Raw genomic sequence first — 22,999 nt, forward strand, 5'->3', positions numbered from 1 at the left:
GTGGTGGAACCTTCTAGTTCCTGCAACTTGCATCCTTATTATTTTCGCTTCACATCATAAATTTCTAAAGATTAGAGAATTATTGTGATTTGGTTCTTCCTTCAAATTGCACATACAATTTGTGACGAGAGTGGGTTTGATTGATCATCATCACATTTATTGTATTTTCTTATTCCATCTACATTTTAGCAATGCCAAGTTGCAGATATTTCAGTTTGAAATCATCATCCATTAACAAAATTGCAAGAATTTTAAGTTCCCGGTAGATTAATTTATATCACTTTCAAGATATATTTAGTAATTTATTTGACATAAATATGAACAATTTCATACGGTTTTTCAACAATGAAGTTATGAATTTATATTCAAATAAACGATAGTCTATTTGTTATTTATAAATTTAATTTTATAAAATATTATGAAATTCATTTGAATAATGGATTTAGTCCTGTTTTGCATTTATATTTTTAATTTGATGTAATTAAAAATAAAAATTCAAGTATGTATATAAGATGAGTAAGTCTACTCGAGCTTGAGCATAAAAATAATTAAATGATCAAATCTGATTTAAATAGAACAGGTGGCAACTCGGTATAATAAACAACTGTATATAGGGTACATTAGCGATTTGTTCCCGTTTAGACCATCTTCAACCCATACTCAACTGGTGTACAAAACTCTCTCTTTAGCGTTTATGAACAATAAAAATCTAACGATAACTTTACACTGATCACATAATTTTATTTGTTGGTTAATTATTTTTCATTATTTTATTACAATCTACAATTTATGTTGTTTAGGTCAATTATCATTGAATAATAATTTAGTCCAAAACATATATTGTATTCAAGATATTTTAATAGTAAATCTAATAAATATTAGTTTTTAAAAATATTCATAATTTATTTTAATTCTTGATTATAATTTTTAATTTATTAATGACATTATATAATTAAAATGTATTAATTTAGTATCATTTTATTGATAAGATCCAATGATACTATATCCTCAAGCCCAACATGGATCCATCTAGACTTTCCTTTGCAAGCTCCCAAATTTTCAATGTTGGGCTGCCCCAATTCATGTGGCCCTTCACTCCAGAAGTTTGACAACTTACTTATCATATTTTTTTTTTGCTAAAAATAACAATATATAAATATATAAGAATGGCCATCTTCTGAAGATAATGAACCATTTTTAAGCAAAAAAAATAAAAATGGACTTCGCGACTACTAATTGAGCCATCCAAATACACATTCGTTTAACAAATTTGAACAGAATAAAAATAATAATTTTGTTAAACGAACGGTAGCAAGTATATATAATCATTTTAAATATGAATTAGAAAAGCACTTACCTGTAACATCTTTTAATTTATTCTTAACATCACCTGTTTATTTGCTTGTTAAACCGCAAACTTTCGCAAACAATGAATGTCGGCGATGGAGTTGTCCAACCAAAATGGGAAAATTGAAGAGTGCTTGGGAGGCCTCCTCTTTTTGAAATATGTGTCCAGAAAAAACAAAAAAAACACAACAAAAACAAAGAAAATTTCAGAAAATAACTATTTATAAATAAATGCTGATATACGATATTTGTACTAATTTAGATACACCCATAAAGGGGAACCGAGAATGTAAAAACATTTTATAAAATATATGACAATTAGTGGAGTAATGGTAAATAATTTAAATTTATAATGTATGAAAGATAAAATACACACATATATATTAAAAATAAAAAATTCAAATTTAAAAACAAAATTCATAAAATTCTCATTTTTCCTTTTAGTTTCTTCATGGTCAATGAATAACATACTATTGCTTTACTCATCCACATAATATTTACCATCTTTCTAATTCATAACACAACGAATCACCATATACAGTGGAAAAAAATTATCTTCTTAATTGTAGTTTTTTTTCCATAGTAGGCTATAGTTATTGATTTAATCAAGACCACTAATAATTAATTATCATTTCTATATTCCAAGCTAAATCAAGACCACTAATACCTCTGGCAAAAAAAAAAAAGACCACTAGTACCCTTTAACGACGTCGTAACAATGGCGGTAAAAAACTCTTTGGCAAAAAAAAAAAACAATGGCGGTAAAACTGTCAACACAGCCCCACCATTTTTCCAAAAAAGGGTCAGCTTTTTTCCCTCAACTTCAAATTCAAACGTAATGGCAAATCAAGTAATTAACTCCCGATCCATGTCCACATTCCTCAAAAACCCTACCTTATATATAAACGCACGAAAAATCTCCCCCTTTCTCTCCCTTTCCCTTTCTCTCCTTCCAATAAATCAAAACCCTCAAAAACCTCTTTTTTGTAAATTTTACTTTTTAATTTAATTAATCAACCGATCGATCAATCGAATCCCTTCTCAATCCGATTGAGTAATCAAGAGACGATACGATGTCGTTGAGGCCGAGCGCTAGAACCGAGGTTCGTCGTAACAGGTACAAAGTGGCTGTCGACGCGGAAGAAGGCCGCCGGAGAAGGGAGGATAACATGGTGGAGATCCGTAAGAATCGGAGAGAGGAGAGTCTTCAAAAGAAACGGCGTGAAGGACTTCAAACTCAGTCGATGCCGGCTTCTCTTCACTCTTCTGCCGTCGAGAAGAAGGTTAGTTTCGTAATTATCATTTTCAGAGTTGTTAGATTGTGCTGTTTTTTATTAGGTTGATAATTCGAATTTCTAGGTTTGAATTGTGATTCAGCTTGATTGTTTTTTTAAAATTTGAATATTGAAAACTGAGGTTTTGGTAGATTCACTGTTATATTTAACTTCATTTATTGTGCTATTATAAAATATTTATAGGTTATAGAAAAATAATTAAAAATAAAATGCGTAGTTGTATTGTTTTGGATGTGGTAGAGTTGGAAGTTTGAGTAAATCAACTTCCACCGTTAATTATGAGCTTTACGGCTTGCTCGCTACTTAAAACCAATAATTGAAATAGTATATTGCGGTGGCAATTATCTTGTTTCAATTTTAAGGCTACAAGAACGCACCTTAAGACTGATATGAGTGAATTATTAACGCTATCATCTAGTAGGCAACTCCTTAATTCTTGATTTATTCTATTGTCATCGAAGATCAAATTTGTAAACTCGAAGATCCTTTTATACCAAACTGATATAGGATGGCTTGGAGTAAACAATCCTATTAGAGAGCTTGTGGTTTTGGCTGATCAATATTATGATTGGAGATTGGTCATAAAATTCCAGATTTGAATAGATAGAAAACAAAACAAAAAGATTATATGTCTTCTAAGGGTCACACCATCTAACGGTCCAAGGCAATTGCATGTAGTAGTATGGTGAAATTTTGATTACTCTTTTCTATGAAAAAAATAACAATATCAGACAAAATATTTATATGCTTGAAGGAAGCATAATAGCATTGGAACTAGTAACCAAAACTTGAAAAAAGTAAACTAACAGTAATTAGGAAAATTCCAAAACCATTTAATACTCATAAATAAGAGGGGGAAGTTCAAATTAAAAATAAAGCAAAACAGGTCAGACATCAATGTCTGGTAAGATAAGGTGGTTCACCCAAGCCAATATGCTTATCGTTTCACTTGGAATAATTGTTTATAAGTCATTTTCGAAATAATGGACACGTGGGTGGGGAAGGAAAAGTTAGGCTTAAAACCGGCTCTAGCAAGAGAGGGGAGGTGCATGCGGAGTCCTCAGGTAAGGATTGAACCGAGTGACCGGGAAAGTTGTTATACCGTTGAAACAAGGTTCAACTTCAAAGCCAAGTCATACTTATTTGGGTTTTAAATTGCATATGCTAGACCAAGTTTCTCTTTCTTAATACTTTTCTTGTCTGCATCAAGGTTGCTGTCTGCTTTCATGTCAATTTTGTTGCGTCCCCTAAGGGATATTTGATTGGAAATTTGTAATGGTCTGTAATAATTTTACCGGGTTGGTTTATTTTTATGTTCGTTAATCGCTTGACCGCAGTTGGAGCATCTACCAACTATGGTTGCCGGTGTTTGGTCCAGTGATGGTAATCTGCTGCTCGAGTCAACCACTCAATTTAGGAAACTGCTCTCAATTGGTGAGAAACTATTCTCCATTATACTCATCATATAGTTTTGGATTGTGCGTATAACATTTTTTCCATGTTAATTTTCTTCTTAAACCAGAGCGCAGCCCTCCAATAGAGGAAGTCATTCAAGCTGGTGTTGTTCCTCGCTTTGTTGAGTTTCTTACGAGAGAGAACTTTCCTCAACTTCAGGTCTATTATATGCTTTCAATTATGCATTTATCTTCAACTATTTTTTTGGTTGTGACTTAAGAATCTAATTGGATAAAATTGTGTAGTTTGAAGCAGCTTGGGCTCTGACAAACATAGCTTCTGGGACTTCTGAGAATACCAGGGTTGTTATTGATCATGGTGCTGTCCCCGTTTTTGTAAGGCTTCTTGCTTCTCGAAGTGACGATGTTCGTGAACAGGTATTGCATGCCAGAATATTTTGACGTTAAGATCATTTACGGCTGCACTTAATCCAGTGTAGTAAAAAGCGCGCGCCTCAGGCGCTTAAGCGCTCAGGCGAGGCGCCGGCGGAGGCTGTCGCCTTTACATGCTTCAGGCGGCAACAACGCAGTGAGGCGCGCGCTTCAGCGCTTAAAGCGGTGGTTGAAGCTTTCAGTTCTCTATCGCTTCTGCGCTTATGCGCTTTCTATTTTCTTAAAGTGCAATCGGAGATTTCAAAAAAAAAAAAAAAAACAGATGAAAAATGAGATGAAGAAGGAAGAAGAAGAATTGCGGCGCTTGTGTGTTTAGGGTTAGGAAAACTGTAGAGGTTCCTTTGATGTCTTAATGTGCCTCCTCTAGCCAGCCCAAGACCAATATTAGTAATTATAAGGCTTTAACCTATTAAGGCTAAACCCATCAAGAGGCCCTTGTATTATATCATTTTTGTTCAAAAAGCCCTTGTACTATTTTTTTGTTCTTCAGGTCCCTGTACTTGACAAAATTTTGATTTTTAGGTCCTTTTGAGGGACTGGAGGAACAAAAAAATTGTAAGTAGAGGGACTGGAAAAAACTAAAAAAGGACCTGAAAATCTAAAATTATGTAAGTAGAGGGATCTGAAGAATAAAAAAATAGTACAAGGGCTTTTTGAACAAAAATGATATAGTACAAGGGCCTCTAGATGGGTTTAGCCACCTATTAATAAATGGTTTTTTTAACATCAGTAATGGTTTTATTTCCAAATGACTCTTCTTTTTAACAAAAATGACCAATTTAGTCTTTTAATTATAAACTAAAAGTATATTTAAGTCCAAAAAATAAAATTTAAACTATTAAATTATTAAATAGAAAATAAAAATCATATAAATCAGTTGAATTATCAAATAAAATATAATAACTTACTATTATATTTATAATTTATAGTTTAAATATATTGCGCTTTTATTCATTAAAGCGAGCGTTTTTTTAGCGCTTTGCGCTTAAAGCGTTATAAAGACACGTCGCTTTGAGTGCGCTTTCGCCTTTGACTACACTGACTTAATCTGTTCCTTGTGATGTTGCTAAGTATTAGCGAATTGAGTTTTTGGCGCATCCATTTTGTTAATAGATGTTCTACTCTTCGTTTGTGTACTGTACGTTGTCAGGCTGTTTGGGCACTGGGAAATGTTGCTGGTGATTCTCCTAAATGTCGGGATCTTGTACTAGGCAATGGAGCTCTGCTTCCTTTACTTGCACAGTTGAATGAGAATGCCAAACTTTCTATGCTGAGAAATGCTACATGGACTCTCTCAAACTTTTGTAGAGGCAAGCCACAGCCACCTTTTGACCAGGTTTGTTTATTATTGACACTTTTTCTCTCATCTGACACACAAGATTTTAATTCTATTTTTCGTTGTATTATGTTATTTTCACCATCTCTAAGCTGGTTATGGTTCTTATTAGGTTTTTCCACTTATATGGACCTTCATTTTTGTTCAATTGCATGAAAAAAGTATTTCTTTAAAGTTTGACTTATTGTTTTAAAAGATGCATTTCTTTGCCAAATAGGCTAGTTGATTCCTATTCATTTATCCCCATCCTTCTGTTATCAGTTGAATATAATCTTAACAATATAGCTCTCATGTATCATATGCTCCTGATTACTCGTCATTGTTTAAATTTCTAATCAGCATTTTGTGTTGTTGATATTCTGTTACTTACCTGATACTATTCTGTTCTTGTTGCATCTTCTTCAACAGGTGAAGCCTGCTCTTCCAGCTCTTGCACAACTAATTCATTCTAATGATGAAGAAGTCTTGACTGATGCATGTTGGGCTCTTTCATATCTTTCTGATGGTACCAATGACAAAATTCAAGCCGTTATTGAAGCAGGAGTATGCCCTCGGCTAGTTGAACTTCTATTGTGAGTTCTGAATTCATTTGTTCCCAACTTTCTTGTGGAATCACGATGTTATTTTGCGTCCAATTTTTTTTTTCCATGTTTGCTGGAATCATGCATTTTTTCCCTTGTCCCATCTAAAGTCTGAAATTGTTTTTACGTTTATCAGGCATCCATCTCCTTCAGTTCTTATTCCTGCACTCCGCACCGTGGGTAACATTGTCACTGGTGATGATATGCAGACCCAGGTATTGCTTACCATATGAACATCGTATCTTTCTATTTTTGCATTCACATGTATTTGTAAGTCAGTAATTAATGACCCTAAAGTAGTTGCTCATTTAAATTTTACACTCGGCTGTCTATCACATGTTTTTGCTGTTCTAGTAATGATGCTTTTTATTGAAAAGAAAAATTGGGGGAAGCTGAAATGGAAGTTGTGAATACACTGATTGTCCCTGTATGCATGTGTGGTTTTTTGTGGAGCCTTTGATAATTTGGTCAATGTCACAATAGAATTCGTTGATGGTATAATAATGCTGGAAAATTGGTGCTGTTGTTGATGTTCATGTTCCTAATGGAACCCTTACTTAGTTAACTCCTAGTGGAGAGTAGACTGTAGAGTACAGTGCGCTTTTTATGTTATTGATATATGGTCTGGTATAAGGGCTATAAAGTTATGCACACGACACACATAATTTGGCATCTAATATCATTCCCATCCCATATAGCTTGTCTATGTAGGAAGTGAGATTTGGTATATTACAGAAGTAGCTTAATTTTGCTTATGTTCAGCCTAATACTTTATGAATAAACATAATAAATCGATATTTTTTTCCTCTCTCACTGACTATTTGGCAGTGTAATTAATTTTTCCTTTTCATGGATTCATGTTTTTAAAGTTAATACTATTGGACTCTGCATAGTTATCAAAAGCGCGCCTCAGGCGTGCCTAGGCGCTAGAAAAGCGCTAGGCGAGGGTGGTGCGCCTGGGTGCGCTTCGGGTGCGCTTAAGGTATGAAGTGCGCTTTTTCCAGGCAAGAGACATTGTTGGAAACCCTATTTTTTTGTATTTGTTAAAGTTTTGGCTTTGGACTTTGAGTTTTTAAAAAATCAAATATAAATAAAACAATTAATGAAAACAGAAGCCTTACAAATATAAAAATATTGCACTTAAAAACTATTATGCTCAAGACTCCTCTATCTTGATCGATGATCTTGTTTTTTATCACATTAAAATAAGAATCAAGGTCATGGACAAAGAATCATGTCATCTGAGCAAGCTTTTATATATCTATAATAGGTATTTAACTTTTTTACGTATATGCGCCTAGATTCACTCGGGCGTGCGCTTTTTTTGCGCCTAGCGCCTCGGGCTATTTGAGGCCCTTTGCGCCTAGCGCTTTAACAACTATGGGACTCTGTTATACTAATGTGGTGCGCTACTTTGTAGTGTATCATTAATCATCAAGCACTGCCGTGTCTTTTAAATTTATTGACGAATAATTATAAAAAGAGCATTAAGAAGGAAGCATGTTGGACCATCTCTAATATAACCGCTGGCAACAAGGAGCAGATTCAGGTAAAAATACTTGCTGGCTGTATTGATTTTGACTGTGGAATTGTTCATTCTTATATAATTATTTATTATTACAGGCTGTAATTGAGGCGAATATCATTGCGCCATTAGTTCATTTGCTTCAAAATGCTGAGTTTGACATTAAGAAGGAGGCTGCATGGGCAATTTCTAATGCTACATCTGGTGGTGCTCCTGAACAAATCAAGTATGCAAATGGAACTTGTCTTTCTTGTGTAATGATCTATGTATGCCAATGTGATCGATCTGTTAATTGTGTATTTTATGGCTTATAGGTATCTTGTTAGCCAAGGTTGCATCAAACCATTGTGTGATCTTCTCATCTGCCCCGATCCAAGAATTGCGACTGTCTGCTTAGAGGGTCTTGAAAACATATTGAAGGTAGGAGAAGCTGATAAGAATTTGGGAAATAATGGAGGTGTAAATGTATATGCACAAATGATTGATGATTCTGAGGGATTGGAGAAAATTGAGAACCTGCAGTCTCACGACAATACAGAGATTTATGAAAAGGCTGTGAAGATTCTTGAGACATACTGGTTAGAAGAGGAGGATGAGACTATGCCTCCTGGAGATGGTATGCAATCTGGGTTCCAATTCGGAGGGAGTGAGATGCCTGCTGTTCCGTCTGGTGGATTTACCTTCAGCTAAATGTAGGCATAATTTCCTTTTGTATTTTCATTTCCCTTGTCATTAGAATATGAAATTGAATAGCGCTTTCTAATATGGCATCAGCATGGTTCACACTCCTGTAATTTTATCATCTGCAGGATTTTCGACTGGTGCAGTATGGAAGTCCTTGTGGAACGGCGCAGAGTTGTCAGCTTCAGGTCGGGTGTCTTGCTGTCGTGTTTGGGTCTATTGGTCCAGTCCAAAGTTTTGCTGAGGCTGCTGGGCTTGTTTGGGTTTTCCCTACAGCCGGTTATACGGTGCGGGAGAAATGGATCAGTCACATTATCAACACGGGTCTTTGCTTGTGTAGTCTGAAAAACCCATAATCATACTGGTCAATGTCAGGGGTGGGGGGGTTGTTCTTGAAGGTTGGGATCTCATAATAGAACACACGTCTGAGTCTTTTTGAATGTCTCTACTTTCGTAGTTGTCTTAAAAGAGTCCTGCATTACCATTCCACAGTTGGTCGATTTTGGCACACTGCTGAAAATCTGCTCATAGCAGTAGTGTGCATGTACTTGGTAGGGGGATATTCGAGTTATATATGTTATCTATGTCGGAGTCGGGTGGTGCTGTTTTCTTATCTACCATGGACAGCTTACTAGAACTTGAAATTCTTGTAATGGTTTTGCATGGTATATACAGTGTGAAGATAAATGAGAGTTTACCTGTTTTTTAGATATGATAACGCTTAATTTTAATAACGACTTCAATTGGAACGGTTTTTTCTGTTCTGATTGAGAACATCATGTAGGGAGAGCTGTTTTCATTAAATATTAGAGTTTACCTGTTTTCATGAATGTAGAGTTAAAACACAATTTTCTCTCTTTTCTTATTAAGAAGGAATGTTATAATTTACAATTTTAAGGAGTATTAGAATTTTTTATGCACCTATCCAATGAGGTGTTAGAAAATTTAATACAATTTTTCTTTTCTTTTTATTTCTCTAAGGTTCATGAATTTTTCATGAATTGAGTCTAGATAAAAGCTTCCTTTAGTTAAAATGTTATCTGTTTCATAAAATTCATTCGAAAAAAAAATAAACATTTCAAAGTGCTACAGACACAAACGCTCAATTGAATAGAAATTTAAATGAAAATTATACTAGGCACCAGTGTACCACAAACATAGACATGGAAAAAATGAGATTTGAATACGGACATGATAAAAACTGGTTACTTTAAGTTTTTAATGTTAAAAATGAAATTTGGCGTTCGAAAATAACGATTGCAATAGGTTTTCGAGATTAAAAATGTTGATCGAATCAAGTATCCGTCATCTCTTATAACAATACACACACTCAATCTAGATAATAATTATGTTAACCTGAAAAAAGAGGCGCTCGTGCATGCAGCCACGTTGCAAAAACCCATCCCCAAAGTTTGGCGGGTGTAGGTGTCAGCAACAAACAAAAACGGGAGAGAAAGGGTATTATCGGCACATAAAAAACATACTGTAGCCCCAAAACCTCATGGACAGGGTTTTCGTGCAACCCTGTATAGACCTCACTGTCTCTGCCACTCTTTCTTTTGTCTCTGTGTTTTCATTTTCAAGAAATGATTTCATTACTCTTCTGTCTCTAAATACAAAAATCTCTGTATAACAAGAATCAAGAAACGAAAGAATTTACAAATTGGGTTTCGTAGTGATGGATCTTGACAAAAATGTGAGCATAGAGATCAAGAAATGTACTGATTGCAACACCACCAAGACTCCCTTATGGAGAGCTGGTCCTTCTGGCCCCAAGGTACTTTAGAAACCTATTTTTTTCTTTATATTTTCGTTTCTTGAAAATTATGAGTATATTCGATTCAGTTCTTGATTTTCTGGGTATTTATTTCAGTCGCTGTGCAACGCTTGTGGAATCAGATACAGAAAAACAAAAGGAGAAGAAATCTTGGGTTTGAACCACGGTCCGTTCAAGAAAAGAAAAAGATCCAGGCTCACCACCGCCACCACTACGACGGCCACCTCGTCGTCGGAAACTTCTGGTGATGAGTTGAGGGAGGCGGTGAAGATGAGAGTACTAATGGTAATGAAAAAGCAGAGGTGTCAAAGGAGGAGAAGGCTGCTGGGAGAGGAAGAGCAGCAGGCTGCTTTTTCATTAATGGCGTTGTCTTGTGGGTCTGTTTTTGCATGAATTAGGAAAAATGGTAACACAGACAAAATTATAGGACTAAAAGTTAAACTAACCTTTACTTACATTCCTTTTTTTCTCTGTTTTTTTAATAGTTTTATTAGGGTTTAGGGTTTTTTTAGTTTTTTTTTTTTTAACAAAGATGATAGGGGAAAAGAAATGAAATATGGTCATGGGCCCTATGGGCTATGATAAGATGTTTGATTTTGCAATTTTCTTCTTTCTTAATTTTCAAAGAAAGAAATGAAGAAAAGGGATTAAGGTTAATTATTAAGGAATATGTATATATACAAGTTTAATTTTATTATTAACATGATGTTTTTATGTTTTCTATTTTGGAGAAAATTTTCTATTTAGCCCATGTTCATACAATAATTAATAGAGAAAAAATCACATCTACCCATACGGTGGGTAATTAATCTCAGAATTACAGTTTGACCAAAACGTGTTGATACAATACTGTTTGACTCAACTTATTTGCAAAATTAAATTTCTCAAATTGAAAAATACGGTCTATCCTAATCAGAGCAGATTTTTTTTAAATTCAAAAATCCAAATCAAGAAATTATCTCAATTGATTCTCACAATGGTTTTTCAAAATTTCATTCTCAAAAAACAGCATCAATCGAATATAAGAGCACGCGATGGCCGTCGATGCTAGAGAGACAACAGTAGGCGGTGGCTGTAGATGCTCGGAGAGAGATAATACTGTTAACAAGTAACAAAATCTGCTTCATAATATTTTTAATAATAGCTCTATCAAGTCTTCACATTTCACAATTATATTTAGAAATTTTGGAGTTGCAGAGTTAGGAATCATACAAAAGAGGTATTAAAATGGCCTACTCTCAATTGCTTTCAAGTTGTTCGATAAAATGCCTGACCAAACTTGCTTTCATGGTCTTCTATGATATTTTGTTTGAATAACAATGGGTTTTTGCTAGAAGATTTAGCTTTGTTCCAACAAATGCAAATTGATAGGAATATGAAATTTGATGAGAATTGACGCAAACTAATTATTTGTTCCGATTTAATGTGATGAGCACGTATTAGCCTGTGGAATGTAACAATTTGAAAACTATATATATATGGTCTTAATTTATTGGATATCCTTAAACATTTGACGTAGTTTATTCAAGCTCTGAAATTATTATTGATGTTTTGGATAATTGTTAATTGTTAATTTGGATTTGATTTTGAAATTTAGATATTATGGTCTTAATTTATTGGATATCCTTAAACATTTGACGTAGTTTATCAAATTTAGTCATGTTTGTAGTCTATTATAAGTTTTATATAGGTTTAGTTGTGATTTAACATGTTTTATAAATTTCAAAATCAGTTGCTAAGTTAATATAACTGACAATTAAAACAATTTGATAGAAGTTGTCCTGTTTTAGGTTTACTAATAGTTTTTTATCAGTTTGCTAATACGCTACTATTGATTTTAAAATGTTGTTTTGCAGGAACTAACACACTGAAGGCTCTTATATAATAATGTGATGTTTAATTTAATAACTCAGATTTTAGAATGAAATGAATTTTAATACCAGATGACATAAATTTTTCCTCTAACATTTGCTATTGTCGAATATGAGAATAACGCTTCATGGGAATACTTCTTTCTAATGTTTAAAGAAGCTTCTGGTGAAAAAGATGAACTTTATATCGTATCAGAGAGATGTGAAAGCAAACTATACATTACCTATCTGTTTACAAATAGTTTGCTATAATAAATGGTTTACCAAATGGTTACCTAAAATTGCCTATCTGTTTATCTAGATCATAATTTGACTAAAACATTTCATCGGCATGGCAATATGCAAAACATTTCATTTAAAAAGGTCTAATATCATATTTCAAAAAAACTAATCAATGAAAGAGAACAAATATCTAAAAAGGGATTATCAAAGGTTTACTACATATTTTTAAAGTTTATTTAAAGGTTTGTATGATTTTTTAAATAATAAAATCAATACTATCTAGTATGCTTTTCAAAAAGGTTTAATAAAGGATCATCAAATTCATAAACAATGTATGAGAAGAAAAAATAATATCAAAAAGTGCTTTCATTAAAAATAAAGGTTTACCAAGAATTTCTTAACATTTAACTAAAAATTTACCAAAGATTTTTTAACACTTGACTAAAGGTTTACTAATTCATAAAAACAAAACAAAACAAATGGTCAGATAAGCTGCCAAAAAAATAGAGTCAAAATCTAAAAACAAACTAAAAACAAGAAGTCTGATCAAACTAACAACAAATCCACAATGTAAACATTCACTATTCTGTAATCTTTTTCTTTCCACGTCTTTTCAATTCCCGATTTGTCTTCTTGGGCTCAACTTCTTCACCACTTTCAATTCTCATTCAATTTCTTGATGCCATATTGATAAAGTAAAAACGCAACGCGATCACGATGATGGACTAAATTCAAATCAGATGGGAAAGGTATCTTTTGTATCAAATACTCCGCAAAGACTAAAACATATGCTTCACAATCACTATAACAAATTAAAAAAAATTAATAGAAAGAATATAGAGATATATAAAAATCACAACTTAGATGAACTTACTTCTCTGACTGGTTAGTTAATTTATTAACCGTTTGCTAACAATTTACTATCAGTTTACTAAAAGAGAAGTTAATTTACCAACCGTTTACTATCATTTTACTAAAAAATTTATTTATTAAATATAAAGTATAGTTATTTTATTAAATATAAAGTATAATAAATTTATTAAATGTAAAGTATGGTTAATTTATGGTAAACACATGATAAACCTATGGTTAACTTATTTTACACAATAATAAATTTATTATATTTTATTACAAGTAAAACCATAAAAAGTACTTTCATTAAAAAGAAAAAAGTTTACCAAAAATTTTTTAACACTTAACTAAAAGTTTACCAATTTATAAAATTGTTTTTAGTCAGGTGGTTTACCAAACATTACCTATCTGTTTACATATTTTTTCATAATAAATAGTTTACCAAAGGTTTGCTAAAAGTTGTTTATCAGTTTACCTCGATCATAATTGTACTAAAACATTTCATTGGCATTGCAATATGAAAATGTTTCCTTTAAAAAAGGTTTACTATCATTTGTCAAAAACACTAAACAATGAAAGAGAAAATATATCTAAAAAATATTTACAAAAGATTAACGAATAAATGATCAATTTATCCCCTGAATTTGGCACGAAGTATCAAATAAGCCCAACCTCGCAAAACCGGATCAAATCACACCAGAACTATGCAAAACCGGATCGGTTTCACCCTTTTGACCAAAAAAGAGAGTGGAATAATCTAATTTTAAAAATTAACCCTAATTAACTTTAATTAAAACACTAATTAATCCTATTTAATTTAATATTTATTTAATACAAAATTTAAGGGCTTTTTCTACCTTTTTCCCTAATTAAGTCTAATTACTCTCATAATTAACATAATTATTCCTAATTCATAACTAACCCTAATTAATTAATCCTAATCTTCTTCTTCCACCTACAACCTCCGGCTACCACCGCTGCCTACCGAAAATCCCGCTACACCACCACTGCCGACCGAAATTCTTCAAACAAACCAAGAAGTGACCCACAAATGAAGAACAGAATTAAACCTAAGCAAAAATCAACAATTCATAGCAAAATATTCAACAATTCACAGCAAAAAAAACTCAGCATTTCACCAATAATCAACAATTCACATCAATTTCTTTTATCTTTGTTTGCAAAAATCAAAACAATGAACCTTAATCAGCAATTTCTTTTATCTCTTTTTGTCTTCACGTTCAGTTGTGGCGGAGAAGACGAAGAGAAGGTACCGCTGCCGGAAGACAACCTGCCACCGCTGCTTTTGGAAGGACCAACTGCTGCAGCTAGAGGAGGAAGACCGATTTGTTGTTGCTGCTAGAGAAGACCGACTGCTGCTGGAGGCTGACTAGTTCTTCGACGCCAGTTCTTCGACGCTGTTCGTTGCCGGTGAGGGATGAGATGGTGGCGACTGCTGCTGTTGGTGAGGGAGTGGGCGATGGCTGCTGCTGGTGAGGGAGTGGGCGATGGCCGCTGCTGCTGGTGAGGGAGTAGCGGTGGCTGCTGCTGCTGGTGAGGGAGTAACGGTGGCTGCCGTTGGTGAGGGAGGTGGTGGCAGAGTGAAATGAGAGAAGAAAGAAATGTAAATTAGAAATTAGGGTTTTTTTTCAATATGAATTGGGTTTGAGTTAATTAATAAAAAAGGTTAAAATAGATTCCTCATCTTTTATTTAAAATTAATTTGATTTGTGAAGTTTTAAAAATATAAGAGGTATTTTTGAAGTTTAAAGATAATTTGATGTCAATTTGAATATAATATAAAAATAAGGAATTATTCTAAACTTTTTACCATTGAAAACCGGAGAGTGTGTTCACTCTCGGGGGTGAGAGTGGGGAAGGGGGTATTTGATACGTTTTTGCATAGTTCTGGGGTGATTTGATCCACTTTTGTGAGGTTGGACTTATTTAATATTTCATGCCAAGTTCAGGGGGGTTTTTGAACCTTCACTCAAAGATTAACTAACTAATTTTTTAAAGGTTTATCAAAGATTTACTAACTATATTTTAAGGGTTTATCAACGGTTTACTCACTATTTTTTGAAGGTTGTTTAAAGTTTTATATGATTTTTTAAATAAAAAAATCAATACTATATAGTTTGCTTTTCAAAGAGTTCACTAAAAGATAAATTAATTTACTAACTGTTTACTAACAATTTACTATCCGTTTACTAAAAAATAAGCTAATTTACTAACCGTTTACTATCCGTTTATTGTCGTTTTACTAAAAAAATATAGTTAATTTATTAAATATAAATTATAGTTATTTATTAAATATAAAATATAATTAATTTATTAAATATAAAATATAGTTAATTTACTAACCGTTTACTAACAATTTACTATTAGTTTACTAAAAGATAAATTAATTTACTAACCGTTTACTAATAGTTTGCTATTGTTTTACTAAAAAATAACGATAGAAACATTAACTGAAGTGTAAAAATTAACTGCTTTTGAGAAAATAAAATAAGCTGCATTCAATAAATTGACATTCAAATTACATCTCATATGTAAAAAAGTAATAGTTCTTTAACTGCTCATAGCTACAAATCATAGCAAATTAATTAATTAGTTCTTAAAATTACAAAACTAAAAGAAGTTTACATGAGCATTAAAACTAAGACATAATGCGCCAACATTCTTTGCCTTCTTCCCACCTCAGAAGTCCAATCCAATAACAAACAATTAAATCTGGTAAACAGAAAAAAATCCATTAGAAAATGAACAATCATTTCTTTTGAATTCGATGAAACTCATTAATATTCAAACTTTGTTGTAAAAAGTTCAAATCCTACAAAGACCATCAAAATCATCCAAAATGATAAAAATTGCAGGTAAAGAGGAAACAAAATCTAAAAATTTAAAAAAGTAGAAAATCCTGAATATAAAACATGAAATATGAAAAATAGAGATATAACAAATCATTAAAATTATTCAGTTTCTATTCAAAATTGAGTAAACATATGCTTTGAATAAACATATGCCATTCCCATGGTGCCTCAGAGTTGCAATCATTGCATTCCATGACACTGAATATACAAAAGCCATAGTAAGGAATAAACAGTATGCATTTTCAACTACCCACATCTTGCATACATTATTATTAGAGCATTTGCTGTTTAAGGACTTGAATTAAACCCAAACTGGATTAATTGAGCATGTAGTAGGCATCTTTGTTTCAATGATCCAAACACAAAACAAGTATTAATAGCTCCTGCAAATTAAACACAAAGATGCCAAGTGCATGCTCAACTTGTACCTTCTTTACAATTTAAGATTAATACCTTCTCTGCATCTTTTCACAAGATTCATGCTAATTTACCACCTATCGCAAAACGGACGAGAGCATTTATTCTAGAAAAGCACAAATTTTAACCATATTTCACTGTTCTAAATATATAATTATAATTCAAAACAACAAAACTTAAACATTCAACTACCCAATTTGATTTTTCTAATAGATCAAGCATAGACCCAATATGTTGCCTGAATCTCGCTTAAATTAAATCAATACTCTTTTTGACGAATCATTCAAAGCAAAAATCGCAATATCTTACCTGAATCCCAATACGATTGATAATGTGAAAGCCAAGAATCAAGATAAAGAAAGGATCCTCCTGGATCATCAACGGTTGATCTTTGCCGGGAAGCAGCTGAAGGATGGAGGACGCTTGCTGACTATAATATTTAAAAGGAGTCGACCCTTCACCTTGCGCTCAGTCTCCGTGGCGGAGATGGAAATTGATGACATCTTCATCTTAACTGTAATAATGAAGATAAAATAAGGTAATTTTACAAGAACATTAAAGAAGACCGTATAATTCAACACGGGCTGACAAAACAATAAAAGTGAGATTATTTTCGACCTCAACAGTGCTGGGCCTAATTTCCTCTAATTAATATTAAAATTTCTAAGTCTCTGGACTTTGAATTTATATTTAACTTCCAAGTTTTATTCATTAAATATAATTTATTATATTCTTGATATGTCACATTTCATTTATATAAACTAAAAATATGTAAATTATTGCTTTACTGATGATAAATGAAAAAATAAATTATTAAATTACATGTAACATCAGTAAAAAAGTTAATAACGTTAAGAAAAATAGACATAATGAACGGTTATAAATCGAGTTAATGTCATAAAATTTACCAACTTTACACGTTTTTTTAATTTAATCGCATTCTTTAAAACTTCTCATAAAAATATACCAACTTTCATTTTTTTTTCAAATTCATACACAGTACTAACGTGTCAATTATTCATTGGTTAAAAATGACTTACACCTCAGCAAATTGCACTAATGAATGATATATTTTTATGAGAAGTTTTAAAGAACGTGATTAAATTGAAAAAACGTGTAAAGTTGGTGAATTTATATTACATTATCCTTATAAATTTGATATTTATATTTTAAAATTTAGGAATATTTAGAGTGGGAGAATATCAAAATACATTTTTAAATTTTGGGCAAAACAATCTGTTTATGAGCCGGGCTTTGGTTGGATTTGATTTTTTTAAAGCCAAATCCAAGTACGGCTGAGCTAAATATATTATCCAAATCCGATCCTAATCTACTATTTTTATGGTTTAGACGGGCTTACATTGATTTTCATAATATCAGAAGGCCAAGTCCGTTTATAATATGGCGGGCGTTTTTTTGAGCTCGAGATCGAGCTGGACTTATACCAAAAATTATGAGAAAATTACACCATTTACCAAAAAAAAATAAAAATAATTACAAAACTACATGCTGACTTTTTTTATTTACAAAAATATTAATAATATTTATAAAAGTAAAAAAAAATAAAAAATTATATCAAACATACGGTGTATACTGTGGGTATAATGTCAGTATACTAATAAACTAACATTATATCAACATCATAACAAAATTACACCGACATTATACATACTGAGATTTTATTAATATTAAATAAAAATTTACCAAAATTACATCAAATCGTATGCTAAAATTTAAATTAATAATATACCAAAATTATACCAACAGTATACCAAAAGTGTACACATCAAAATATACTGAAATTTTATTATTACATCAACATTACACCACATCGCATACTAAATATTAACCTAACAATATACTAAAATTATACCAACAATATACAAATTCTCTAGTTCATTACCAACAATAGTGAAAAGTACATATAAAAAAATATACATGTTATAAACTAGAAAATATATATAAAAATTTATAATCGATATACCGAAAATATACTGAAATTATACCAATAATAAACCAAATATTATTATTAAATTATCTGATTTATAATTTTTTGTATTCCAAAATTATGCCATAATTATACTGACATTATACAAATCGTACTTTTGTAATTAATTTTCATTTTTTGATATTTTTGTAATTAATTTTAAATCAATCGTATTTTTGTAAATAAAAAAAGTTTATAGGTACTTTTATAAATATTTTTAAAATTTTAGGTAATTTTGTCATCGTCCCAAAAATTATTGATACCGGACGCATGAATAGGTCTAGGCAAAAGTTAAATTTGGAGAACATTAATCACATTTACTAATGTTTGTTTGATTTTCTAGCAGCTTGAATGATAAGGTTAGGCTAAAAATAAAGAAATTTGGACTGAATGACCTGAAAATACAGCCCACTAACTGAAGCAGTTTCAGTGATAAGGTTGGGCTAAGCTAATAATATTTGGACTCAGTAACCTGAAAATACAGCCCACCAACTGAAACAGTTTCAGTGATAAGGTTGGGCTAAGCTAATGATATTTGGACTCAGTAACCTGAAAACACAGCCCACCAAAACTAAACCCAAGGCATTGCACGTTCTAGTCAGTAGTTCCCATATTCATACGCAAACCACCCCGTTCAAGTAGTTTGGTAACTTCCTTGAGTGTGCTTTCAACATTTAAAAAAAAAACATTTTTTCGAAAATAGACTTAATTTAAATGAATTATATTTTATTTTTCGATTAATATGTAATAACGAGTTATAACACAAATATTTAGTAAAAGATTACTAAGGGCGTGAGATCAATTTTTTTTATAAGCACTTTCCCTCTACTAATTATATATACAAAAATATATCAAATATAATAAAGTTATAAAACACAAATTATTTTTACTCTCTAAATTTAGAACTAAATCTAAGGAATTAAACCAATAAACTATAGAACTAAAGGTATAAACATGTTTTACACTTTTTTTATAGTTTTTAGCCTTTGGAAAAAGAAAAAAAATAATTTTTATATTTGAGTATCAAGATTTTGATTTAAAATTTACTAGTTTAAGTATAGATTTTTAATTTGCACTAAATTTATTACATTAAAGAATTGAAATTATAATTTAAACATTGAGAAAAAAGGAAGCGAAATACGTGGATCGGAGCAGTAAGGCGGGCAGAAAGAAAAGAATAAGCTTAAATATCGCACAAGCTATGGCTTCAGAATGTTGCTTCTCTCTTTTTCTTCAATACTTCATTCTTAATTTATATGCTTCAACTGCTTCTTTAATCTAAATGCTTCATTCTTGGATTTAATTATTTTGCTTAACTTTCATTTTCAGGTATGTATCTTTTTTTTTTATAAAGTTAAATTTTACTTCTTTCTGTCAGTTCTTGATTTTTAATGAGTTGGGTTCTTTTTATTTCATTACATGATGGTTACCCAATTAATGATTTGATAAGATAATTTAGTGCTCATGGGATTGTTTTTATTTTCAAATTAAATCTAAAGATAGTTTCTTTTTTAATGTTTTTTGGAAAAAGTATTGATCTTTATGTTTGTGGCTGTAGTACTTATTGCAGTATCTCTAAGTTCATTACTTGCTTGTTGATTTTGTACTTTAATTGGAATTCAGTGAATAAAATGTCCTATGCTCAGTGGACACTCGCACACAGCGAAACAGTGTTGTTTTAAGGTTTCTTATGTAAAAAATGAAGTTTCTTGTTTCCGACCGGGACATGTTGATTGAATGAAGTATCGGTTATACCTAGAGTGTAAGAGCTAAGAAAATGTTATAAGCTAGACTAGGGGCTTTTCCTTTGATATATTATTGTAGAGTATTGAGAAATTATGTTGTAGGATGCTAATAGGAAATACCAAATTTCTAAACAAACAAATCCCGTTGCTGAACAGGGAATTTTTCTTTACTTGAAGTTTTATGGACACGAATGAACACCACAATCTAACCAATTTTTGCTGAGGGACTGTTTATTTAAGATCATTAACTTAGGTATGTTAGTTTTATGGATCTTCATGTTGCAGTTTTTAATGATCTTGGTTCTTGCACATTTTTGATCTAATTCTCTTGATTTGTTCTAATTAGTTGTCAGAAAATCGATGCAAGTTTGATGTTTCTGAAATATTGCTCTGTTGTTGTAGCTTGAGTTAGATGAGGATCATTCCCATGTGCTTCTCATCAATCTTGCAAGTTCCTAGATGTAGATTCCACACTTTAGCTAACTTTTGGCCGGAAAGCTTCCACAGCTTGCCTAATAAATGTGGAAGCAATTCTACCTTTAGGTTGCATAGTGCAAAACTTGACGGGCTTGAAGGCGGATATAGCAGACGATGGATTAGAAGACCTGTAAGTACAAAAACAGAAGGAACAAATAAAATCACTCAGAACAAGAATAAATTAACCAGTGCCAGCCATGGAGTTTTGGAGGAGACAGTTTCAACTAGTACACTTAATATAACTAAAACAGAAAACATTGAATATCGAAATATTCCATACTTTGATATTCGAAGAGAGATTCTTGAGAACAATGACTTGGCCAAGCTTGTAACAGTTATTGTCTTTGATCTTGAGACTACTGGATTTAGCAGAACGGAAGACCGAATTGTTGAGATTGCACTACGAGATCTTCATGGAGGTGAAAATAGCACATTCCAGACACTAGTAAATCCTGGACGGTCTGTTCCCAACACAATTGTTCATGGCATTTCAAAATGTATGGTCGAAAATCCCAATGTTCCAAGGTAATCTTCTTTAACTGTTGAGAGTTCTCGTATGAACTAAGAGAAAGCATTTTAGTTGTTAGCTTCCTTGTGTTCACATTTCTTTTGTCATTGCTGTCTATTTCTGCATCAACATCACTCTTTTGGTCGTAGTCATACATTTGAACATGAGTAGCTGAGTAAGAGGGTTAAATCTCTTTCTATATTTAAAATATATCTATGTTTTGCCAGTTCGTACCAAGTCATATTGCCATGGAATTTCTAGTCGAAACTTTCAATAAATGTTTTTTTAATTTGTTGGAAGAGGGGGATATTTGGCACAATGATAAGATTTTTCTAGTATAACATAGAGTCGAGGTTTGGAATGAAGAAATCAGCCTCACAGCAGCAAGGAGGATGTGTGAACATTTTAAAGCCTGCGAGGCTGATTTATTTAGTTTTGAATCGCTGTGTGTGGACAACCAACTGATACTCTTATTTCTCAATTACATGTTCTTCATTTTGTGCCAGATTAAGATTTATTCTTTTTTGTTTAGAATGTTTAGAGTTGTTTTCTTCCTGATTACTGAGAGGATTGTATGGTTCATAATGCCATCCTTGACTAAAATGATGGATTGTTCCTGCAAGTATTATTAGTTAAATATACTTAGCGAAAATATTAGTGTATTAAAAATGTCTTCGGAATTTTCATAGGATGAAAGAGGTGGCACCTATATTGTTGCAGTACGTCAAAAGTCGTCATAAACCTGGTGGCTATGCACTATTGGTGGCTCACAATGGTCGTGCTTTTGATGTACCATTTCTGATTACTGAGTTAAACCGCTGTGGTGTTGAACTTCCGTCTAATTGGCTTTTTCTGGACTCGCTCCCTCTTGCGCGGAAATGGATAAAAACTAAAGGTATCTTTATATATTCTGATATATGCATAATTTGTGTTTCTTCGCAAAGATAATAATTATATTTGTCGGTTATTTAATTAATTTGATTCGAATGATTTTGTGTTTTGGCAGGAGTGAAAAGCCGGACAAGTCTCCAGGGCCTTCGTGAACACCTCGGAATTAAGTTGGAAGGTCCAGCTCACAGAGCCATGTCGGATGTCAGAGTATTGATAATAATTTTTCAGAAGATGACTTTCGATCTGAAAGCTACAGTTGCTAGCCTAGTCGCAGACTCTTTCACAGCATCAGAGAAGAAGAATGAGATGAAGGAGAGTGACGTAAAGAAGAAGAAAAAGAATTGAAGCTACTTTAGGTTTTCAAAATATGGTCATTGCAACTCCAACACATTCTTGTCAAAGTAACGTTAAAGTTAAAGCTATTTATTTTGTAGGGGTTAGAAATGATTTGTTAGAAGAATATACGGATATGCTTTCGTTGAGAGTCGAACTCGAGACCTCCTGCTCTAGCCAACCGAGCTACGAAAGCTTGCTGTATTTGTTTATTTTTAAGTTTTAATTTAGTAGGTGAAAAAAAGATAGAATGATTAGATTCTGATATCTATTTCCACCATTCATTTTTTGCTAGAACGTTCCTTTTATTTGGCAACAGTCTTCCCATTATTCTCATCTTCATTCCATCCCATTAACAATGTAGCAAGAAGATTTGGAACTAGCATCAATCTGAACACGATGGGGTTAAATAAACTTACAATGCTAAACTATAC

At 32.3% G+C, this 22,999-nt stretch overlaps 3 protein-coding genes and 1 long non-coding RNA gene across 5 annotated transcripts; 3 read left to right on the plus strand and 1 right to left on the minus strand.

Annotated features, from left to right (window-relative positions):
• Positions 1 to 2,272: 2,272 nt before the first annotated feature.
• Positions 2,273 to 9,324, plus strand: LOC126672144 (importin subunit alpha-2-like). The gene is made up of 11 exons (XM_050366089.2): positions 2,273 to 2,630; positions 3,980 to 4,076; positions 4,165 to 4,256; positions 4,343 to 4,474; positions 5,640 to 5,825; positions 6,234 to 6,397; positions 6,543 to 6,621; positions 7,827 to 7,955; positions 8,030 to 8,157; positions 8,246 to 8,623; positions 8,741 to 9,324. Exons 1-10 carry the CDS (start codon positions 2,421 to 2,423, stop codon positions 8,619 to 8,621), a joined length of 1,593 nt encoding a protein of 530 aa, XP_050222046.1. The 5' UTR covers positions 2,273 to 2,420; the 3' UTR covers positions 8,622 to 8,623; positions 8,741 to 9,324.
• A 407-nt stretch (positions 9,325 to 9,731) lies between these two features.
• On the plus strand, positions 9,732 to 11,090 carry LOC126674267 (GATA transcription factor 23). Its single transcript, XM_050368692.2, has 2 exons — positions 9,732 to 10,389; positions 10,486 to 11,090. Exons 1-2 carry the CDS (start codon positions 10,291 to 10,293, stop codon positions 10,780 to 10,782), a joined length of 396 nt encoding a protein of 131 aa, XP_050224649.1. The 5' UTR covers positions 9,732 to 10,290; the 3' UTR covers positions 10,783 to 11,090.
• Positions 11,091 to 15,827: 4,737 nt separating this feature from the next.
• On the minus strand, positions 15,828 to 17,230 carry LOC126674259 (uncharacterized). Its single transcript, XR_007639486.1, has 2 exons — positions 16,934 to 17,230; positions 15,828 to 16,067 (listed from the first exon to the last, which is right to left on the minus strand). It is a non-coding gene; the product is annotated as an uncharacterized LOC126674259 (long non-coding RNA).
• A 2,424-nt stretch (positions 17,231 to 19,654) lies between these two features.
• Positions 19,655 to 22,862, plus strand: LOC126675009 (exonuclease DPD1, chloroplastic/mitochondrial). Of its 2 annotated transcripts, XM_050369575.2 has the most exons (5): positions 19,655 to 19,940; positions 20,513 to 20,609; positions 20,759 to 21,358; positions 22,031 to 22,236; positions 22,348 to 22,862. In XM_050369575.2, exons 3-5 carry the CDS (start codon positions 20,769 to 20,771, stop codon positions 22,575 to 22,577), a joined length of 1,026 nt encoding a protein of 341 aa, XP_050225532.1. In that variant the 5' UTR covers positions 19,655 to 19,940; positions 20,513 to 20,609; positions 20,759 to 20,768; the 3' UTR covers positions 22,578 to 22,862. The 2 variants fall into 2 exon arrangements, with proteins under 2 accessions (XP_050225532.1, XP_050225531.1); XM_050369574.2 differs by lacking the exon at positions 20,513 to 20,609 and having other exon boundaries at positions 19,657 to 19,940.
• The last annotated feature ends 137 nt before the right edge of the window (positions 22,863 to 22,999 follow it).

The sequence above is a fragment of the Mercurialis annua genome, linkage group LG3 (genome assembly GCF_937616625.2).
Source record: "Mercurialis annua linkage group LG3, ddMerAnnu1.2, whole genome shotgun sequence".
Taxonomy (NCBI): domain Eukaryota; kingdom Viridiplantae; phylum Streptophyta; class Magnoliopsida; order Malpighiales; family Euphorbiaceae; genus Mercurialis; species Mercurialis annua.

Excerpts from the sequence above, each read along its gene's own strand:
- LOC126672144 (XM_050366089.2), top strand. The coding sequence starts at position 2,421 with ATGTCGTTGAGGCCGAGCGCTAGAACCGAGGTTCGTCGTAACAGGTAC. Across the intron at positions 2,631-3,979 it reads CTTCTGCCGTCGAGAAGAAG|TTGGAGCATCTACCAACTAT; the intron begins GTTAGTTTCGTA and ends GCTTGACCGCAG. Across the intron at positions 7,956-8,029 it reads GCAACAAGGAGCAGATTCAG|GCTGTAATTGAGGCGAATAT; the intron begins GTAAAAATACTT and ends TTATTATTACAG.
- LOC126674267 (XM_050368692.2), top strand. The coding sequence starts at position 10,291 with ATGGATCTTGACAAAAATGTGAGCATAGAGATCAAGAAATGTACTGAT. Across the intron at positions 10,390-10,485 it reads CTGGTCCTTCTGGCCCCAAG|TCGCTGTGCAACGCTTGTGG; the intron begins GTACTTTAGAAA and ends TATTTATTTCAG.
- LOC126675009 (XM_050369575.2), top strand. The coding sequence starts at position 20,769 with ATGAGGATCATTCCCATGTGCTTCTCATCAATCTTGCAAGTTCCTAGA. Across the intron at positions 21,359-22,030 it reads GAAAATCCCAATGTTCCAAG|GATGAAAGAGGTGGCACCTA; the intron begins GTAATCTTCTTT and ends GAATTTTCATAG. Across the intron at positions 22,237-22,347 it reads GAAATGGATAAAAACTAAAG|GAGTGAAAAGCCGGACAAGT; the intron begins GTATCTTTATAT and ends GTGTTTTGGCAG.